The sequence below is a fragment of the Centropristis striata genome, chromosome 14 (assembly GCF_030273125.1).
Source record: "Centropristis striata isolate RG_2023a ecotype Rhode Island chromosome 14, C.striata_1.0, whole genome shotgun sequence".
Taxonomy (NCBI): domain Eukaryota; kingdom Metazoa; phylum Chordata; class Actinopteri; order Perciformes; family Serranidae; genus Centropristis; species Centropristis striata.
In genome coordinates this window covers 29,635,248-29,657,646 of record NC_081530.1, presented here as the reverse complement: position 1 = coordinate 29,657,646, position 22,399 = coordinate 29,635,248, and the positions used below count along the sequence as shown (strand labels likewise).

The following is a 22,399-nucleotide window of genomic DNA, read 5'->3' as shown; positions in this document are numbered from 1 at the left end:
GTGCAATCATAGGAGCTTTCACAGTGTGCCATTTATGTTTCTAGACCATTTTTACAATGTGAATTTTCTTTCTACAATGAAAACTATTACTATTTTTAATTTACATGCAAATAGACTGTTTTGTAGCTTTATTATTTATTATTTTTTTCTGCTGTTTTTGGGTGTATTAATGGTATAAAAAATGTGTACATTTCCATAGAAACCTGTGTCTTTTGTTTGTATTTAGGGTTCCTGGCATCTTTATACTTTGTTCATTAAAATAAAATGAAAATCTGACTGACTGTTTGTGTGGAGAAAAAGGAGCCATGCATGTGATGTAAGGACAGACTGAAATATGCTAAACAGAGACAGAAATGAATGCATAGGAAGTTGACAAATTTGAACCAAAATCTCCTGGACTTCAGAGGTTTGAAATGGTGAAATATCAATGGAAATGTGGGACCTGTCCATATCGTTATTACTCTTGAGTGGACTGTCCCTCCAGTCACTCAGTGGGCATGAGCTGTCTGTGGTAATTACTGGAATTATGTTGCATGTAGTTTGACTGTTGTGTCCCAACTTTCCCGTTTTGACATGTCTGTCCTATGATGTGGTGAGTCTGTCCATAGCAGGAAGGAAGAGGGGGGACGCTGCTCCGTCTGACTCCGCTCCGGAGAGTCTGTCCTCATTCAGTTTCCCCGGTTAATTTACGGTAACTAACTCCCGGGCGAGTTCACGTTAGTGGCTCCTGTTGGTTACACACTGGGAATATGGCTGTGTTGAAGATACAAGACCAGGTAATGTCCTCTTACTGCCTGGCATTTATCATGAAGTTACGCTAAGTCGTCGGTGTCAGTTTGTGTAAAGACTGATATGGTTACGCTTGTTTGTTTGTTTGTTAGTGTGTGTTTGTAGCTAACGTTAGTCAACACCACGTCACATTCACTCTCCGTTTTAGCTTCACGTTAAACAGCCTTAAGTCTATTCACGGTGACGTCAGCCAGTCTGATAGATACATTCTAAACGGCTAAGCTAATGTTGCCTCCATCTGCTATCATCAACTGACATTTGAGATGTTAACGTTAAGTTAGCTAAACAGCTAGCGTTGACCAGTTAACAGAAAACCAACGGCGTTAACGTAAAAAAACCCTTTACGTACTGTCACTTGTTGCCTTACGCTAACTTAGTTCGGTTGTAATGGTCACTTTTATGTGAAACCGATGGTAACGTGGCTGTTTGTCGGTTTTTTTTTGGTGTTTTTGACTTGCTGCTAGTTGCTGTTTCTAGTGGTGATGGATTGGTGAACACAGCTGGTTAACTGGGGGGCTAACTCCTCTGCTCTGCTAATGCTAGTTAGCAACTTCATACAAGTATGCCACCCCATGATCATATCGTCACCCTGTTAAAATAATCGCCTAACTATTTTTTTCAAGTTTTGCAGGAAACACAAAAAACTTCACCAAAAGTGTAACATATGACATTTATTGATAATTTCACTCAAAAAGGATGTAACAAAGGATGGCTATTGGCATAGTAATAACACTGTGTGTACATTATGTAACTTAAGAGAAATTAATGACTTAGGCTATTTTTTGAACATGCCTTTGTGACTTAAGCAAGATATGGTAACACAAGCCTGTCAGAAACATGACATGACGTATCATGAGCATTAATGTTACTTTAAAGTGTAATTAATGTTCATGACACATCCCATGTCATGTTTATGACACGCTCATGTCACTCTAGACACCTTCAAATAAAGTGTTACTACACCTTGCTTAAGTCACAAAGGCATGTTCAAAAAATTGCCTAAGTCACATTTTATTTTGACTTGGGTATAATAAATCCACTTGTGTCACACACTTGACATAGGCCATTATCTTAAAGGGGTAAAATCACATGATCTGATCAACTGAGGATGTAGGCGATTTTACCATAGGTGGCCGGCGTCCTGAGGAGATGATTTAGGCAAAAGAAATTTTTTTTTTACAAAAAATGACTTAGGCGATTATTTTAACAGTGTGACAATATGAAAGTTATTTCTGTAAACGTGGTGAAACTCGGTATCTTGAATTAGATTGCATGAATCCGAAATAGCTGCCTGCAGGCCGATTTTTTTTTACTCAGGGAGTTTGCTTTGTCAGCTGTCTATTTCAGCTCCGTCCACATTCTCTCCGGGGCAGCTGTGGGCAGTCACCTGTTGCTGGAGATAAGAGAGGCTGTCAAACTAAAATAGCAGGTGGTGTTGCTTCTAAGGTCTCCAGCTGTGACCATGAGTTAGACACTTTCCACAAGCTTAAATCAGTTGTTATGAACACTGCTGGGACTTAATGGTAGTGATACACTGGGCATTGTAGTGGGCACATGGACCAGTAACAAAACAGAGGATTTAAAGTTGTAACATTGCTGTGTTATTAGTGGAACAGATAGTTTGATTTTGTATGTATGTGCTTGTAAATGGACTTATTTAATTAGGAAAACATGTCAGTTAGCCAAAGTACAGAAATTTTGATTATTAATCATTTAACCTATATATACTATTTAAAAGGGATATTTTGTTTTCCCCTCTCCTTTTCATATAATATAAATTGATTGTGGTTGTTTTGTGGCCGTTAGTCAGACAACACTTAAAATTCAAAGCCGCTTTTGGCTCTGGGAACTCAAGGCATTTGTAAGTATTTATTACATTCTACTCAACCTTTTTACATCTTAGACTAAATTATTAATTAATTAATTAATAAATATAATAATAACTGTGTAATAATTGAATGAACTCTTAATCTCACTTATTGAAGTAGTTATGCAAACAAGTAATAAAAAATAGAAATCTTATAATGCGCTGCTTCAGAATTGGCCTATGTGGTTATATTAAGATGTCATTCCTGTAACTCTCGAGTTTGGTATGAATATGAAGTCCAGTCAAAGTGGGTCAATGATGATGCATCACTGTGGCCTGTCCCGGTCTGACCAGTCTTCCGGACAGGCATGCAACAAACGGAAGAGTGTGTGATTAGATCCCCCTCTCTATTCTCCATTGTTCTCTGTAGTGCTTGCTGACTGAGAATTGGACAAAGGGACAAAAATAGTCACACTTAGAGGGACAGGAGTAAGTGTCACTTTTGGCAAAGTTTACTTTTCCTCCTCTAGAGGGCATCCTGTAGCTTTGGAGCATGCAGAGTGCCCTAACCAGGCTTTGGTCCTGCTTGAAAAGAGAGATGGTGGAGGCACTTTCAGTGAAAGCAGAAGGTCAAGCATACAAGAGAGCATAGTCCTGTTTTTGTTTATGTTAACTTGGCCAGGGCTTTTCAGATGTGTCCCCTATGCATACATCAGCAATATGCTGTTTACGTCTGGTAGCCACAGAGCATTTGGTTGTGTCTCTTTCATCTTTAAAATACAACCTGCAAAGCTAACATTAGTCATAAGACCAAAATTAATTTAAATTGAAATTAAAGTTAAGAACAAGTTCCATACAATAGCAAGACAAATAGAATACAGTATACATTATTTTGATATTATTAAAAGGAAAAGTAGCAACTTCAAAAGCGTCAAGATGAGCTTCTTTTTCACAGTCTGACAGTAATATCACTGTCCATTTCATATCAGTATTTATTGGTGCATTCAGACTTTACTTATATTAGTTTAAAACCATGTAATGTCGATGAGTTATCCTCTGTTCACCATTCAGTTGGAGCATTTAATGTATACCATGTTGTGGGCCTACCATACATGTCAGGAAAACAAAGCTTAAGTACAGATCCCCGTCTTTCGATTTCAAAAGCTTTGAAATCTCTCGATGTGAGCATCATCACTGCTGCTGTCTGTGCGAGTATGTGTCCCATCACACACACACACACACACACACACACACACACACACACTGCAGCCTTCTGTACTGGGATTATATTACAGACAGTGCATCCTGTCGCAGGGTCAGAGCAGAGGTCAGTGTTAGCTGCATACTTTCACTTACACATGCACTCGTGTCACGTTGGTTCTCTCAGACGAAGTGAAGCTCAGGGGTAGTGTTGGGGTTTTATGTGAGATAATACTGGGCCTGCTTCCTCTTGTTGTTGTTGGGGTGGGATCAGGTTCTCCTTCTATATGTTTCCTATTGTCCCACTGCTGTAGGAATACCGGCCCAGCATTAATGGAGCAGACATTTGAGCTCCACCAGCTTCATGAAAGCACATCACAAAATTAATTTTTCAGTTTTTGTTGTCAGTCTGTCATGCTGTTTATGTTTTGGAATGCTCAGTTGGTGTTAATCACTCTAAACTATATGTAGTTTCTTTGCCTATTCCACATGCTTGCTGCCATGCTTGACCGTGCTCTTCTTGAGTCCTCATTAAAACTTGAAACACACATAAATACAAACAAAAAATGTTTTCTGTTCTGTTTGAAATGGCAACAAATGTGCTCCGTAAACATCTTTGGGCTACGTTCCTCAGAGTATACCCAGTGCTAGCAAGTAGGATCGGCAAAACATGGGTTGTTTGTTTACATACTTTGCTTCTCAAACCTCATTCTTTGTTTGTGCCTTTGAGGCAGTTCTGTAATGTCAACGTAGTTGCTCTAAGAGCAGAAAGATTGTTAGGCTGTGTTTCATATTAAGTTTATAAATGGTAAGTCCATTATACTCAAAATTTAGGCCCCGCAGTAAGGCTCCATCCAACTGAATCGCTCTCTCTCATTCGCCCTCCCTCGTACCGTCCCTCCCTCTGAGTTAATGGGGTTGTGTGGCTTGGCAAGATTGCTCTTTTTAGGATCTGTGTTGAATATGAAGGAGACCGAGACACACACACAGACACGCACGTACAGACTGGTCTTGTTAGCTACCCTCACATTCTCTGGCAAAGCCAGTTTGTTCCAGTTTTATAATGAGGAGATGGGGACTTTTGAAGCGATGCCACCAATACACCAAAGAGGATACTGGAACACACACGTACACACACCAATCTGGTATCCATTTTCCCTTATTTTTTCACATTTAGAAAGAAGGGCCACTTCTATTTTGGCAGCAAACTTTATGAAGATGCAGACCACTGAAACCGTATTTAGCAAAATCTAAAAACAACACAACATTGTAGTGCACATAGTTTTTTTTTTTCCATTCTACGTCTGCCATTCGGTGGAATTGGAATATAAGGAGACCATCAGGACTTCTCACTCTTACTTTAATGTACAGGGCTGGCATTGAGAGATGTTTTGGGTGGCTAAGCCCTTCATCCATAATAACATAATGCAGTTGAAACATTCAGATATCCAGATAGTATTAAAGCTCTCAACAAACAACATGGCTGCTGATTGGTTGCAAGGCTTTCAAAAAAGAATCAATAGTGCTGCATCATCATTCTCTACTGTAGCATCATCACTCCACTTACACTTTTGTTATTACACTAAAATAAATTCAGGGAACTGGTGGAAACAGCACTGTCCTGACCTTTTACAACAATCAGCAATCAAAGTGAAGCCTGAACTGTCTTTCAGTACAGTATACCATGCTTCTCTTGCCATTCATTTTGCGCTGTTGTTCTCTTTGATATTACTCACTCTTATTCTCTGGCTCTTTACATTCTGCACTTTGAGTCATTTTGTTTCTCATATTAACTTTCTGTGACCAGTTTGCACCTATTGATGTCCCTATCCCCCTCTTTATCCTTCACTCCATTCATCTTCAGATTTCTTTGTGCTTTGTACTGCTCTAGGTACCTGCTTGTCTGTGCTCTTCTATACCTACTCCCCTCCCTTTGCCATTGACTCTCTCTCTCTCTTTCTCTCTTTTCTCTCTCTCTCTCTCGCTCCCCTCCCCCTCCCTCTCCCTCTCCCTCTCCCTCTCCCTCTCCCTGTCTCTTCTTTTGAAAGAGCTGGCTTCAGCAGTCTGCCTGAAACAAGCGACGCATGCCCGCAGCCACACATGCATTGACTGCTGCGGCCCCCGTCCACGCTAATCACAGGGTCTGTGTGTGTGTGTGTGTGTGTGTTTTCATCTGACGTGTGTATGTGTGTGTTCCTGGCTGCAGCACAGCAGTGAGGATATGTAGCTTCCTGTGCGCTGCTAGGCAGCCCAAGCTCATTCTGCCGCATGCTGCTTACTGCCACCATTACGCAGAGGAATTCCCTGCTGTCTCCGCTACTGCTGCTCACAGAGAGTGCAAGTGTTGGCTAGAGAGAGGAGAGGAGGAGGAGAGGAGACATGCAGCAAAGCAACACTGACAGATAGAGGACAGAGCTGGATTTCACATTGGATTTTACATGAAGATGTGCAGCGTTTGTTTACAAGGAAATGACTCTGTTTATGGGATTTATTTCTGACCTTTGTGTTCCTGAATTACACACGTATGTGAGAGGGAACACCGTGTATTTAAATGTGTGTCAGAGAGGGAGTGTGTGAGTGATTGCGTTGGTGTGTGTGAGTGTTTGTTCCTGATGCGGTCTGAGCGGGCTAGTCGTGTATGTATCGTGGTGCTGGAGGAGGTGGAGGAGGATGAGCCCTCCTCTTCACCCCCACCTCCCCGGCCCAAATCATCCCCAGACCGCAGATCCCATCATGCCTCTCGAAGGGCTGCCGCTCAGGAGGACAAGGTGAGAAGGGTCCTTCTATTTGGTTCTTCATTGATTCGCTTATTGGTTGGTTTGCTCATTCGGTAGTGGTTCGTTTGTGCAAGTGACAGCATTCATGGTTTAAACAAAGAGTGCACTTCTCATACCTGGCTTGAAGTTTAAACCTGTGCTGTAGTTACGTGTCCCATGGCAAAAAATACAATGCACTGCCAACACTTGTCATCCTGTGCTAAATATAGCACCAAATACAATCACCGATATAGCCTTCCATGTGAGATGACTGCTGGTTTGTATAGATTATCAGCAAAGCCTGGGCCTTTGTAGTATCCAGTGATGGCTGTCTAGTGCAGGCCTACAGTTGAAACATTAAAGTAGTAACCTTTTCATCCTATGAAAGCTGCTCTTTGAAGTTCACAATGAGAAAGGGGAAAGCCAGAGAGGATGTGCCGGCTCTCATGGCAGGGTTTGTGCTCTAAGTCCGTGTCTACCTTCTCCGATCTCTTACATAGTTTCAGTGGTCATCAGTGTAATAGGCATGAGACAGATGCCGGCATGCCTGACAGCCCTACTTATTTTTAGTTTGGACGAAATGAGAGAGGGATGGGGAGCTGAGCAGAGCCATATCATAGTACGTACGTATGTATGTGTAGCACTGTACAACTTGAAAGTCCTTTCTGGGTTAAAAGGTGTGCTGACAAAATGTCACCAATGAGATTTGAACTACTTCCACAGACTTACATAAGTATTTGTCATTTCGAAGAGCATTGAAATTTAAAGCCCCTGTACACACAGCATAAATCAACATCACCATGCCAATGTTCTTATGTGTGTTTATTCTGTGTGCATTGCCTTGTACAGTACATTGTGTATTGCTAATCTTATTTCCAAATTAAAATCCTTGGACTAATTACTTAGCCAAACATATTGAAAAAAAGGACATTTCTGTTGCATTATTATCAGATAATAGGAGTAAATAGGAACTGTTGTTATTATTATAAATATAATAAAGTCACTTTGTCAGTAACTCAGGCTTTAGTCTTTAACAAAATGTTTACATACAACCCTGATTCCAAAAATGTTTGGACGAGTGTGCAAAATGTAAATAACAACAGAATGCATCCGATTAGACTTCAGTCGTAGAGTGTACAGAGTATATATATTTATCAGTTTGATCATAAAATGTACTTTGCACAGTTTTAAATTCAATATATGTCAGACATTATAAACGTCCCAACTTCTTTGGAATCTGGGTTGTAATTTGCAAACTTTTATGGGGCATTAAGCACGAAGCTCAAATGTTTAAGATTATGTAATTTAAAAAATAAAAAATGTAGGCCAAAGTTTTTCTGTTGTAGATGAATAAGTTTCACTTTTATTTTGAACATCAAGGTTCATGGTTCCATTATTTTGTCCAAGATAGCATTAACGTCACAAAGATAATAAATTCACCATAAATATAAAAACAACAGCACAGGACAGTCATGGAAAAAATTATTAGACCACCCTTGTGTTCTTCGGTTTATTGTTAATTTTAATGCCTGGTACAACTAAAGGTACATTTGCTTGGACAAATATAATGATAACAACAAAAGTAGCTTATAAGAGGTTAATTTAAGAGCTGATATCTAGCCATTTTCCATGGTTTTCTTGATAATGATTTTGGCTATTATCAAGAAAACCATGGAAAATGGATTGTACCTTTAGTTGTACCAGGCATTAAAATCAACAAGAAATTGAAGAAAAAGGGTGGTCTAATAATTTTTTCCATGACTGTATTTTGAATCCAGCAACCAGAATTGAAAAATAATGTTAGCTGAAAATAATGTTACTTCCCTTAACCTTTTAATTTGAATAGTTGCCCACTATTACCTCTTGAACGTTTATGATGACTGCTGAGCAACGCTGTTTACAAATCCCACTCCGTATCAGGCACCATGCTGTCATGCTCGTGCCAACTGTTTACATTGTACACAGACGTACAATAATCAAACTGCAGTGATGGTAGCAATGAAGAGATATTCCCAGTGTGTTTATGTATCTGCCAATTATTTGCAGCTTCCTCCTTCTGGGAGAAGTTGTCACCTCTTCTTAAGAATTTTATAGCATTTTTATAGCATGTTTCCACTTGACTTTTCCACTGCTATTTACATTCTTATCAGCTGGCCTTGCACCACACTGAAAGAGGGTAAGAGGGCACATCTTTAACCCCTCACAGACTGGAGCTTACTTAATATTGTGTGCATGTTGTCACGCAATGTATGCTGCAGCAGCTGTTGTCATAAACAAACACACAGCCATTTGTGACCTGTGGCTCTTTCCTCGCTCAGGATTATAGTGTCTGTGTGTGGGACTGTTCCATTTGTAACTCTCATAACTCTCACTGATAACACAGTTGTCAGCATAGAAAATGACTGCCTTGCAAATTGAACATGTAGTGGTGTACATCAGCATTTCTTTGTCCTTTCCTTCTCTCTGTAGCCGTCTCTGTTAAGAGCCATCTTTAACGTGGACCCAGATGAAGTTCGCTCCCTCATATTCAAGAAAGAAGATGTCAACATTCAGGTAAGTCACACCCTTCTTCCTATTTCCCCTCACTACAGTCATGGAAAAAATTATTAGACCACCTCTTTTCTTCAATTTAATTTTAATTTTAACGCCTGGTACAATTAAAGGTACATTTGTTTGGACAAATATAATGATAACAAAAAAAAACAGCTCACAAGAGTTTAATTAATAGCTGATATCCAACCAATTTACATGGTTTTCTTGACGATAATCAAAATATTTTTCAAGAAAAACATGGAAAATGGCTAGATATCAGCTCTTAAAGTCTTATGAGCTATTTTGTTGTTATCATTATATTTGTTCAACCTAATGTACCTTTAGTTGTACCAGGCATTAAAATGAAAAGAAAATGAAGAAAACAAGGGTGGTCTAATAATTCTTTCCATGACTGTATATAAATGTTTTTGTTCAGATCTCACATCTGTGAATTTGTGTTTCACACTGTTGCTTCACACAAACTCTACAACATATACAAAAGCACTAAGGAGAGCAGCAGTCAGCCAGTGGGCTACAATTGATCGATTTGACTGACTCAGAGTGCCTGCTGGCAGTTTCCCCATCTTATATAGCTGTCAATCAGGGCAGGACACATGAACTGTTCATAACACTAACCCCTCCTATGGTTTAAGGAAATAACATCTTTCCCATTTGTACTCCTCACTTTGGCTCTAGTCTTTCTGACTGTATTACCTCAGTTTACACCACATTCGGTTTCACAGTTGTTTTCCTCTGTGTCCGTGTGGGTCTAAACTGCTGGGGTCATCACACTGAGTCCTTTGGAGTCAGCAACACTGGCTCAGGCCTATTGCAGTCACATGACATTTGTTTATAGCCCCACTCTGTTGATTGCTCTCCACTGCATTGAAAGAGAGAGAGGTGGGGGTGTGGCAACAGGGTGTATTGAAGTGATGGAGCGTAGTGAAGAAACAAGTGAACGCATGGTTGATATTTTTCTCCTTGTGGCTCTGATCTCATGTTTCTTGTGGTCTGCAACAGTGAGAGGTCTATAGATTTAGTTTGGAGCGTGTCATGTGTGCCTTCACTTCATCATGGTGTGTGTTTATGTGGGTGAGCATGTGTCTCATGAGCGAGAAATAATACACATTCTTAAATTTGTGTTTTTTTGTTGTATTTTTGTATCTCCTGTCAGGACAACGAGAAGAGGACACCTCTGCATGCTGCAGCCTATCTGGGAGACGCTGAGATCATTGAACTGCTCATCCTCTCAGGTAAACACCCAGCTTTGTCCACTACAATCTATCAATCCACACAACTGTCCTACAATTTTTCCACATAATATTCACCCCCCCCCCCCCCCCCCCCCTAGAATCAATTCTACTTGAAATCTTCATCTATGTCATCCATCCACACTGGCTGTTAGCAACCATCCCTGTGTGCATCCCTCAGGTCCATTTTTTAAAATCTGTGTATCAATATAAGTTCTCCTAAATTTGTCTTATGTTTATTAATTTATTTTCATATTCAAACATTTATTAAATAATCGTACTTGTACAGCAAAGTTGGCAAGTCGTTTATTCTCAAATAAGATCTCTTGCATTTTGTACAGAGGAAATCTTACTGGGGCCATACAGTTTTTATATTTTTTCCTATAGCCTGTATAATTACATCCGTAAAGGAGGTCATGTTTTCAGTCACGTCTGTATGTTTGTTAGCAGGGTTATGGAAAAACTACTGGCCAGATTTTCTTGAAACTTGTCGGATGGGTGTAGCATGGGCCGACGAAGAACCCATTGGATTTTAGAGATGATCTGAATCACTGGGGCCGAAACAACTTTTTTTCACCTACATTAACATTGCAAGATAGGACATTTGTGCTGCATTCAGGTGCTGTCGGATTAATTGGAAAAATTAAATCCTGATCATATTTCATTGTTCACCTGTTTCCTTTGCCTTTCATTGTCGCACAAATACTGGAAACAGCTATTAAAGTATTGTTTAAATGCTCTATTTAATTTTTAAGCTGTTTTGGTGAGAATCACCGATTATCTTGAGTAGCTGGGTCAGGATTTCTGCAAAGAGGCATTGCTTTTGAGTTTATTAAATGTACTTTTTTGGTGCTTTGAGCACCACAATCTCAATTTCATAATATATGAGAGAAGGCGGACATCTTCAACACTCATTAACTCACACCAAAACAATGTAGATTAATAATAGCACTGCAGGCAACAGAAGAAAAAAATATATTTTTGACTTTTGGGGTGAACTGTCCCTTTTAAGATTGGAACCAAATTGAATTGGGAGCAAATTTGACATGTGTTTCTTAACTTTTCAACTTTTTCAACACAAGATTTGCGGCATAACACTAAAAATCCTAAAAGCTCTTCAACACCACTGCTGATTCCTCATTTATCCTTTCCCGTCATGTTGCTCACTGTCCCCTCTATAGTTTCTATGTCTGCGTGTTTGCTCACTGCTCTGTGGCTGTCACCCTCTTGGTGATTTATTAATCATCCGATATGGTTTATGTCTGCCTGACTTTCTGTGAAGTAAGCTGAGGGCGTCATGAGGTGAGGCCAACCCCAACACGAGTGAGCGTGTGTGCGTGTGTGTGTGTGTGTGTTCACTGTTTCTCAATAATGTGAGGGGCAAGCAACAGGTGCAGCTTCAGGGCTATTTTAACCCCAAGCTGTGCCAAAGAGGATCATGGGCGTTTTATATCTTCCAGGCACTGTTGACTAATAACACCCCCTTTTCATATGTGAAATGTGAAAAGCCTTTCAAACTATTAAATTGTCTATTAGCTTTTTCCCTTCACACTCTTTCTCTCACATATCTGTAGGTAGTTGGCCTTTAATGTATCTTTCAGTGATCAAGCGTTTTACAGGTTTCCACCATGTTTGCCTTTCCCGTGTCTGCCGTTGTTGACATCACTCACTCTCTGGCCCTCTCTCTCCTGCTCTCATCCAAGGAGCCAGAGTTAATGCCAAAGATAACAAGTGGTTGACTCCTCTTCACCGAGCTGTCGCCTCTTGTAGTGAGGTAACACATTACACAAACACACATACTAATGACTCCACTGTAATTATTTGACTGTGCTTGTCTCTTATTAAATGCACTCACATAGCTTTAAGAATCCCCTCTTTGATAAAACATACTCAACCAAACTAACGGGGCTTTCTCACTGACAATAGCAGTGCAGCAAAAATGCGGACTTCTTCTTTGATTTCACTGTGGGAGCAGAAAAAACAAAGGTTAGTGCAGCCACATGCATACCAGATAGATTATCTTGTAGCTACATTACTGGCACGAGATGGAAAAAGTTATTGCTTTGGAGATGTTTACAGATCGGTACAATTTGGCCTTAAAGGGGTAAAATACTGTGCAGTGTGTTGGTTTTTGATAATTCTTCAAAATCTCTTTACCTATTCTTCTTTGTCCTGGGCACCATGCCCATACTAACACAACCCCTTGCGTTTGCTCTCCTTCTCTGTGCTATTGTCGGCATGAAAGCCCCCTAAGAATAGAAGTCTTTTATAACCACCCACACATAGCCACCTGCGCACATTGGCATGTACTTTATAAGTACACAGAGGCATATTAGAAAATAGACCCTCTGTCTGCACACTCTGACCCATGCTCACTTTCCACCCAGGATGCAGTGGCAGTGTTACTGAAGCACAGTGCAGATGTTAACGCCCGCGACAAGAACTGGCAGACGCCGCTCCATGTTGCAGCTAGCAACAAAGCAGTTCGTTGTGCCGAGGCTTTGGTCCCGCTGCTTAGCAACGTCAATGTGTCTGACCGGGCAGGACGCACTGCCCTGCACCACGCTGCCTTCAGTGGACATGTAGAGATGGTGAAGTTGCTGTTGTCCAGAGGAGCCAACATTAATGCATTTGACAAGAAGGACAGGAGAGCAATCCACTGGGCAGCTTACATGGGTGAGATCATTATAATGCATGCTTTTATGATGCAAACACACTTATTTTAATCATGCTAAAATACTAAAACACTATTTTTCTTTGGTCTTATTTATTGTCTGTATGTTTAAGCCTGTTTTTTTTTTTACCTTTTACCGAGCAATACCAAAAGGAATTTTGTTGTACATTTTACAGTGGCAATAAAGAATCTTGAATCTCTTCTTAGTCATGTGACTTTACTTAGTTGTATTTGACTCATGTCATTCCCTCCCCTCCCTCCTCTGGTTCAGGTCACCTGGAGGTGGTGAAGTTATTGGTGGCCAGCGGAGCAGAGGTTGACTGTAAGGATAAGAAAGCTTACACCCCGCTCCATGCAGCCGCCTCCAGTGGCATGAGCAGCACAGTGCACTACCTGCTGAGCCTGGGAGTCCATGTCAGTATAGACACATACATGCAGGCATGCACTAGCAATGTCCTTAATGTGTATATAATGTGCCATAATCCTATGACCCAGCTTAATCTTTAACTATAGACATACAAGACATTTTAAATGTTATCAATAAAATGCAAAAACTCACCTTGCATAGGTAAACGAGGTGAACGGCTATGGCAACACTCCACTCCATTTAGCCTGCTACAACGGACAGGATGTGGTGGTCAGTGAGCTCATCGAGGCAGGAGCCAACGTCAACCAGGTGTGTGCGTCTCCCTGTGCGAGATTGAAGAGAGGAATGAAAGTGGATATTTTGCAGTTGTCCAAGATGCCAATATTTTCCTACTCATTTGGCCCGATTGCCGATGCCAATACTGTTATATGCAGATATACTTCCTCAACCAGTTCTTCCTTTTTCTAATAATGCATGTATAACCTCAACATTGTGATGCACAGCCATCCTATTTTTAAGGACAAATTTACTAATTACACTCACTGTATTCTAATTATTTCGGTTGCTGCCCAAACAGCACAGAAATACTGAATTAAAATGTGATAATGTCCTGTTAATCTATTGCGCATGGACTAATGCGCATAAGCACATGCGGTCAGTCAGGAAAATAGCCTCTGATTGGTCAACTGACTTGACCCAGTGCCTCATGGGGTACATCTTTCTCTCCTTTAGATAACAGCTAACAGCAGCAGCAACCCCTTTCAACACAGATAAATGGCTAAATCATCACAAAAGACATTATTTGGTGGATTTATTAGTTTTATCAAGTCTCGAAAAAAATTAAATACAGTGCTTTTTTCCAAAATGATCTCTAAGGTTATGGATCATCTTTACCAGCCCATCATATCTGTGAAAATATGAATTTCAGGCCAATTCTGGTATTTGATTCAAGCCATTATCTGCCGATACCAATGTTCCCGATATCATTTTGCATCCCTATGAGATAGTTTGTGCGTCGTGATTGTTAATATTTAATTGTGTTGTTTGGTTCCTTGCTTCAGGTGAATGAGAGAGGTTTTTCTGCGCTCCACTTTGCCTCTTCCTCACGCCAGGGGGCGCTGTGCCAGGAGCTCCTGTTGGCCCATGGGGCTCACATAAACATGCGGGTGTGTCCATATGCAGATACACTTTCATACAACACACAAATTTAGTTGAGAAATGGTATTTGTTTTTAAATGAATACAGTTGAATTGAGTTTATGCATCAACTGTACATATTATCAAAACAACGAAGACAAGGAGTCCTCAGATCTTTACAGTGTATTCTGCTCAGTATCTAGTAGAAAGTTGAAATGACAGTGTTGTTAACACTTTGGTAGCAGTGATGGAAACTGATATTAGATCCCCAATGCCTCAAGATGCAAGGCCATATGGAAGATAATGGGGGAGGGGGTGGCTCCCTGAGGCTGCAAGCTGCTCTGGGAATATGTGTGTGGGTGTGTGTGTGGTCCACAAGGGGGTCCAAGATAGCTTCTGTTCATGCTAAGCTTTCTAAAACTACACAGTTAGACTCAGATGAGTCAGCTTTCCACACTAGCACTTGCATGTAACACTGATATACTGTATAAACTTAAATCTCCACAGGAAATTTTAATAATCGCCTTTGTCCCCCCTCTGCTTGTCTCCACTGTCTGTCCCTCCATCTGTCCAGAGTAAGGATGGTAAGACTCCCCTCCACATGGCAGCTACCCATGGAAGGTTCTCCTGCTCTCAGGCCCTCATTCAAAATGGTGAGCCTCATACAGTGTGCTGCCATGCCTGTTTTGTGTGTTTTAATGAAAATACATACATATAGGCTTTATTTGTGTGTGTGTGTGTGTGTGTGTGTAGGCGCTGAGATTGATTGTGAGGACAAGAGCAGAAACACTGCCCTTCACATCTCTGCCCGCCATGGCCATGAGCTCATCATCACAGCACTCATCAAACACGGAGCCAACACCGCCAAGTTGGTAGCAATTGACATTTAACCATCTGTTTTAACTATCTTCCCACTGAATATAATCTGTGCTTTAGTAATAAAAAGCACAAATACAAAGGACAAACTTGATGACTGGAGATGGTAAAACTCAGGATAAACCATTCTTTCAGCCTCTTTCTTGTTTTCTTTCTTTCTGCACTCAGAACTGTGCCTGTGGTCCCACACCTCATGTGATGACTTGCCTTCTCTGCCTTTAATGTTTTCAGGAGAGGCATTCATGGGATGTTCCCGTTACACCTGGCAGCTCTCAGCGGCTTCTCAGATTGCTGCAGGAAGCTGCTGTCCTCAGGTACATTCATGCTGACACAATTCTTGTCACTGGAATCACCTAGTTGACATCCTAATTGATGCTGATCGCATATTTTTGCAGGGTTTGACATTGACACCCCTGATGACTTTGGAAGGACCTGTCTACATGCTGCTGCAGCTGGAGGGTGAGTCATCATTACTTCTCACTGCCTTACTATTGTTTCACTTCAGAGCCTCTTTTCATGCTTTTCTTTGTTCCTTATTCAACACCATCCAACCCTTTCTTTTTCTTTATATCGCATATGCACTGAAATATTATCCATGCACTTGATTACAAAAGATTGGTATGTCAACAAAATGAATGCTGTGTCTCCAAACAGGAACCTGGAGTGTCTGAACCTGCTGTTAAACATAGGAGCAGACTTTAACAGAAAAGACAACTTTGGAAGGTGAGCCAAGCATATAGTTTTATTCTAGGAATAATAGGTCTGAAGACAGGAAGACTTTTGACCACATTTTGGGGAGAAGAGGTAGACTATGAAGTCCTCTGGTATAAATAATAGCTGACGACTCTGATCATTCTAGGACTCCACTACACTATGCATCAGCCAACTGTAACTATCAGTGTGTGTTTGCTCTGGTGGGCTCCGGGGCAAGCATCAATGAGCTGGACCATAGAGGCTGCAGCCCCCTGCACTACGCTGCTGCAGCTGACATTGATGGAAAGTAAGATCTACTCTTTATTTAGTTAATATGGATTATAGTTAATGAAATTATCTCAACTGACAGCCTAATGCATTAAAAAATCCTCTCTTTTGCTTTTTTTAAGGAGTGTGGAGTACCTGCTGAGGAACGATGCTGATCCAGGAGTGAGAGACAAACAGGGTTACAGTGCCGTGCACTATGCCTCAGCTTACGGACGCACACTCTGCTTGGAACTGGTGTGTACAGCTTCCACACATAGTAAAAATATATTGCACAGCATGTCCCACGGATCGTCAGACATTCTGATTTATGTGCTAAATTGTTTCAGAACTATAGAGAAAACACAGCACAAGTGCTTATCTCATGGTATAATAAACAGTATTTGTCTGTTTCTTTCAGATGGCAAGTGAGACACCTCTTGATGTGGTAAGAAGGAAATTAAAAAACCCACTGTAACACAATGAACCTTACATTGATTGATTCTTTGTACAAAGCTCCCTCTGTTGGAGAGATGGGGAACATAGTGGTCGGACCATCTGGTGGGCAGATGAAGCTATTAAACCCTTTTTTCATTCATATTGGTTAGATAACAATTGGCAGGTTGATGTTTTCTGCATTTCGCAAAATGTACCATGGTGCTCCTAACCTCTCTTTCAATAAATGTGGAGCACATTGAGCAGCATGACCATGACCTGTTTTAGGAATGCACAATATTGATTTTCTTTTCCAAAAGATAACGATAACTGATAATTACCTGTTTCTCATGGACGATATGGATAAGATAATCGTTAAGTTCACAGTTTTGTATTTTAAAAATAACTTCAAACCTGTAGTTTATGCACACCTGAGGGTACGAAAGGTTTAGATGTAGTGAACTAAGATGGATGATTTAATATTCCACAACTTTGACCAAATCTATCTGACATTACTATTGTTAACAAACAATAACAAACAACAGTTCTGTCTTTTCCCATGTTTATTTATTTTTTGCAGTAAAGTACATTGAAAAACATACTTAGGCTTTTAAAGAGCATTTTGCCTAAGAATTCAATTGAAATACTTAGACAGACATATCAATGTATACTTAATACATGTTGATTGGAAGATCACGCACTTACTGTAAAGGTGCATACTGCCACCTACTGTATTCGTAGTGTGTAGAGGCAGCACTTGTTCAGTCAATGAAAGCAATTTTGCTTTGTGTTACTGGCAGATCATTTATCAGCTATAATCTATTTTTACGAATAATGCATAATAATAGATTTTTTTTCCATTATATAGGGCATCCTTACCTAACTACTGTGTATTTTTAATGCAAAAGGGACTTCATATCTTTGCAAACCTGGATCAGAAATTAGTAATATGGGAGCCATCTTTCTATTTCAGTTAATGGAGACATCAGGGACAGACATCCTGAGTGACGCAGAGAGCCAGGCCCCCGTCAGTCCACTCCACCTGGCGGTGAGTTCAAGGATTTGTTATTGTGTCTAAATGGTTTGTCTCTCACACTCACAGGATCTAACTGTCTCAGCCCTGTCTGTAACCATGAGACGTAAAAGTAGTGTCTGTTGGTCCGTGTCTTCCATTGGTTTAGGCTTACCATGGACACTGCGGCGCTTTAGAGGTTCTCTTATCGTCCCTGCTGGAAGTGGATGTTTGCAGCCCAGAGGGCCGGACCCCCCTCAGCCTAGCCTGCTCCAGGGGTCACCAGGAGTGTGTCTCCCTGCTGCTGCACCATGGCTCCTCACCCATGACCAGGGACTACACACACAAAAAGACAGCCATACATGCTGCAGGTATACACACACAGACAAATACAACAACAGATAAACTATGTTTATTTTCTGGCTTTTAAAATGTTAAAATAATGTCTGTGTGTCGTAGCTATGAATGGCCACCCAGAGTGCCTGCGCCTGCTCATGGGCAACAATGACCAACACATAAATGTGGACATACAAGACACCAACGGACAGTGAGTGTGTATGTCTGTGCATAGACAAAATGACATATGCTTGATATGTTTTTTACTGGGATTCTCATGTTATTCTTTGTTTGAGGACATAACTTTAAGTAGTTTCATAAATTAATAAATCATGTTTCCTCGCTGTGTGCAGGACTCCTCTGATGTTGGCAGTGCTGAATGGACACACAGAGTGTGTGTATTCTCTACTCAGTCAAGGAGCCAGCGTAGAGATTCAGGATCGCTGGGGGAGGACAGCACTACACCGAGGGGTGAGACATTCACTCACACCCACAAACATTACAGTTTTATTTCTTATATATATATATAGATAGATAGATAGATTTTTTATTTATTTTTTAAAAAAATATTATTTTCCACTTTCTAATTTTTTACACAGGCAGTGACGGGCCAGGAGGAGAGTGTGGAGGCGCTCCTCCAGCGGGGCGCCAGTGTATGTGTCAGGGACATCCGGGGCCGCTCCCCTGTTCACCTGGCATCCGCTTGCGGTCGTGTGGGTGTCCTGGGTGCCCTGCTGCAGGCCACCACTACCACCACCTCACACACTAGCACGCACCTCACTGACAACCAGGGCTATACACCTCTGCATTGGGCCTGCTACAATGGTACTGGACACAGCATGACTCGCTTGAGAAACTTGTGTGTTGTGTGTGAAAACCACAGCACTCATGTCTGTTCCTCCCTTTGTACATCTATCTCCCCTTTATTTTCTTAGGTTATGATGCTTGTGTGGAGGTGCTGTTAGACCAGGAGGTGTTCAAGAAAATTATGGGCAACTCCTTCAGTCCACTACACTGTGCTGTGTAAGACTGTTTCTGTTTGTACCAGTAAATGCGTTCACATAGACAGACACTGGTTTGATGGTATATGACAGAGTGTGTTGTCTATTTCAGTATGAGTGATAACGAGGGAGTGGCTGAGATGTTGATTGACTCCCTTGGCGCAACTATCATCAACACCACTGACTCCAAGGGCAGGTGAGAGATGCAAACAGACTGCAGCATTCTAATGAAAGTTTTTTAGGTGCTGGTATTTTATTAACTGTGTTTATGTCAACGCAGGACCCCACTTCATGCAGCAGCTTTTTCTGACCACGTGGAGTGTGTCTCCCTTCTGCTGAGCCACGGAGCTCAGGCAAATGTAGTTGACACACACACACGCATGACACCGCTGATGATGGCGGCTCTAAATGGACAGACCAATACTGTGGGTCAGTACACACACAGACACAAAGATACACTATTGACCTTTGAGTTTATAAACCTTTGATATGTAACTGTCTCTGTTCTTGTGATGCAGAGATGTTGGTGAGCAGTGCTAAAGCAGACTTCACACTACAGGATACAAACAGGAATACAGCATTACATCTGGCTTGCAGCAAGGTATCAACAATTCACAGCAACAAAATGCATTTTTATTCACTGGCTATGGTAAATTAGGGAGTCTGTAGGAATCCAGGCTTTCCCCAAAACATACTATACTATGACGTTTTTGTGGCTCTGTCACAGTATAGCATGCCATTTAAATTGTCATAAAAAGTTGCGACCCTTTTATGTGCCTGCATATTATACTATGGCCATTTATGACATTTAAAGGTATACTATAGTATGACTTTTTTTATGGCATATTTTTTTCTACATGTTGGAATAAAAAAGATGGTACTCCGGTTCACATGTGAAAAATATACAAAGGAGGTAATAAATTAGGGACTTGTTACAAATTTGATAAAGTCAAAGGGTTTTTTCATGTTGCGCTAAACCTTTATTATTTTCATTTATTTGATCATTTTGTTTCTCTCTGTCCCTGACAGGGTCATGAGACGAGTGCCTTGTTGATTCTGGAGAAAATCAGCGACAAGAACCTCATCAACTGCACCAATACTTCTCTCCAGACGTATGTAGTATTCCCAGGGTGCTGACACACTCAGCTGATCAGTCTACTAAGTTCAGACTGGACTTATTTTAACTTGTCCTTCCACCTTCTTTTAGGCCTCTGCATGTAGCAGCCAGGAAGGGATTAACAGTGGTGGTCCAGGAACTGCTGGGGAAAGGAGCCAGTGTGTTAGCAGTGGACGAGAACGGTCAGCTGGAGCACACACCGCACTGTTCACACATACTTTTAGAGTGAAATGTCACCTGGTTTTTACTCCCGAGCTCTTCTCCTAACCTTAGGTTACACTCCAGCTCTGGCCTGCGCTCCCAACCGTGATGTGGCAGACTGCTTGGCACTCATCCTCAACTCCATGATGCCCACCTCCCCTATGGTCACAATAGCAGCTTTGCCTGCACATTCTGTTCCTCAGACAGTCATCAACCATCACCCCACCAACAACCACATCTCCAAAGGTGTGGCCTTTGACACCCCTCCCCCTCTGAGGCCTGACCATGCCTCCTACTGCAGACCGGAGCGTCCACTGTCCTCTATCACTGGGGAAGATGAACTGAATGACTCTGATTCAGAGACCTACTGAGGACATAGCTGCTATTGGACTGAGCCCTACAATACTGGCAGGCTGGCAGGCTGGCCAGCAACTCAGGAGCCTTAATAGATCAATGACTAGGAACTATAAGAGGGAAAAATAGAGTGGGTATGCAGATTATTTGTAGGTAAGCTTCTTCGAATCTAAAAAACAACCCTTATTGAAAACCACATTTGTTTCCTTAAGGTCCATACCCATAGGGTGGAAGACAATGTACGAAAAAATATAGACTAAGGTGAATACACACTACATTTCTCTGAGACAGCATCACTGTACGGTCAGTAACATTGCCGGTGTCTTTTTAAATTAAGCTCCCACTCTTTGCTGATACTTTATGGAGTGATTTTAAGCCTTTTCACACTTTTCCTTCAACTAGAAGAGCATCTACTGGTGAAAAGCTCAGAAGACTGCTTTTCTGGCACAATTGTCTAAAGAAAAAATAGAGGGAAAATCGGATGGGACCAGGAGATTAATTACTGTTTTCCCTACTGTACTTTTGAGTTTTTATTCAGAGTTCTTTGAGTTTTTATGGCAGGAACTGATGGCTGTTACTCACGCAAATTGGTAATGCTACGTTGTTATTATTGAACCACTTTTCAGTCCTAGGAGAGGAAGTCATTATTGAATCCTATGAATTTATCCCAATTCGAGACGGAATCCTTGGGTGCTGATTATGATGGCAGGTGGATGTAAGACCCATTTACTGTATCATTTGTCGCGGAGTCAGTTGATTGATGACCTAAAAGACTGGCTCTAGAACTTTAAACTTGCAGTGCTGTAACTACTCAATGTCTGTGTACTGTACTGGAGACAGGGCAAAGTGGATGACACTGTGTATATAGGTGTGTGTGTGTGTGTGTGAATGAGAGAGTGAGTGAGTGATAGAGTGAGTGAGTGAGAGAGTGAGAGAGATAGTTTGTGTGTGGGAGAGAGAGAGAATTAAGTATTGCCTTTTTAGGAAAAAGTAACTGTCAGGCAGAGAATGAACGCTACTGGTGCAATGTTTTTAAAGATTAACTAATGAACAAATAAAGAGATTTGTTTTTGATTTTTTTTGACCGAATGGGGATTATCAGTCTTGTTCAGAACATTGGTTTGGGTTTTTTTTCAAAACACACAGCTCTATTCCAAAGCAGTTCATTCATTGTCCAGGTGATACAACACCATATTATGAGATGTCCAGAAATTACCCCCTCAAAGAAAGGAACTACATAGCAGTTTCATTTTTGTCAAATTTGAAAATGCTTTAAATGGATAAATTATAGTTTGTTGATACATATTTAGAGCACAATATGGTCAGACATGACAGAAAAACACCATATTATGTGATGGCAAAAAAAGGGAAAAAAGTCATACTATAGTATGACTTTTTTCAATTTTTATTGGCCATCACTAAATATGCTGTTGTCAAATGGTCAAATTTTAAAATGCCTAAAACTAAAAACTAAAAACTTTGACTATTTTAGTCTCTTGATACATGTGGTAGTATATTTGTCCCAAAAAATAGGGAAAAAACACCATATTATAGGATGTCCAAAAATGACCGCCTCAAAAAAAACTATAGTATGTCGAT

The 22,399-nt window shown here is 40.9% G+C and overlaps 1 protein-coding gene across 2 annotated transcripts; it reads left to right on the top strand.

The window, feature by feature from the left end:
* The first annotated feature begins 646 nt into the window (after positions 1-646).
* On the top strand, positions 647-21,689 carry LOC131984985 (serine/threonine-protein phosphatase 6 regulatory ankyrin repeat subunit A). 2 transcript variants are annotated; one of them, XM_059349984.1, is made up of 28 exons: positions 647-776; positions 9,022-9,105; positions 10,259-10,337; positions 12,038-12,108; positions 12,722-13,010; positions 13,280-13,422; positions 13,577-13,684; positions 14,437-14,541; positions 15,086-15,164; positions 15,265-15,379; positions 15,619-15,701; positions 15,783-15,846; positions 16,042-16,110; positions 16,247-16,387; positions 16,491-16,602; positions 16,766-16,792; positions 17,753-17,827; positions 17,961-18,162; positions 18,251-18,338; positions 18,481-18,598; positions 18,727-18,952; positions 19,063-19,150; positions 19,241-19,324; positions 19,409-19,557; positions 19,647-19,729; positions 20,158-20,240; positions 20,336-20,427; positions 20,519-21,689. In XM_059349984.1, exons 1-28 carry the CDS (start codon positions 750-752, stop codon positions 20,815-20,817), a joined length of 3,183 nt encoding a protein of 1,060 aa, XP_059205967.1. In that variant the 5' UTR covers positions 647-749; the 3' UTR covers positions 20,818-21,689. The 2 variants fall into 2 exon arrangements, with proteins under 2 accessions (XP_059205967.1, XP_059205966.1); XM_059349983.1 differs by lacking the exon at positions 647-776 and adding an exon at positions 5,857-6,564.
* The last annotated feature ends 710 nt before the right edge of the window (positions 21,690-22,399 follow it).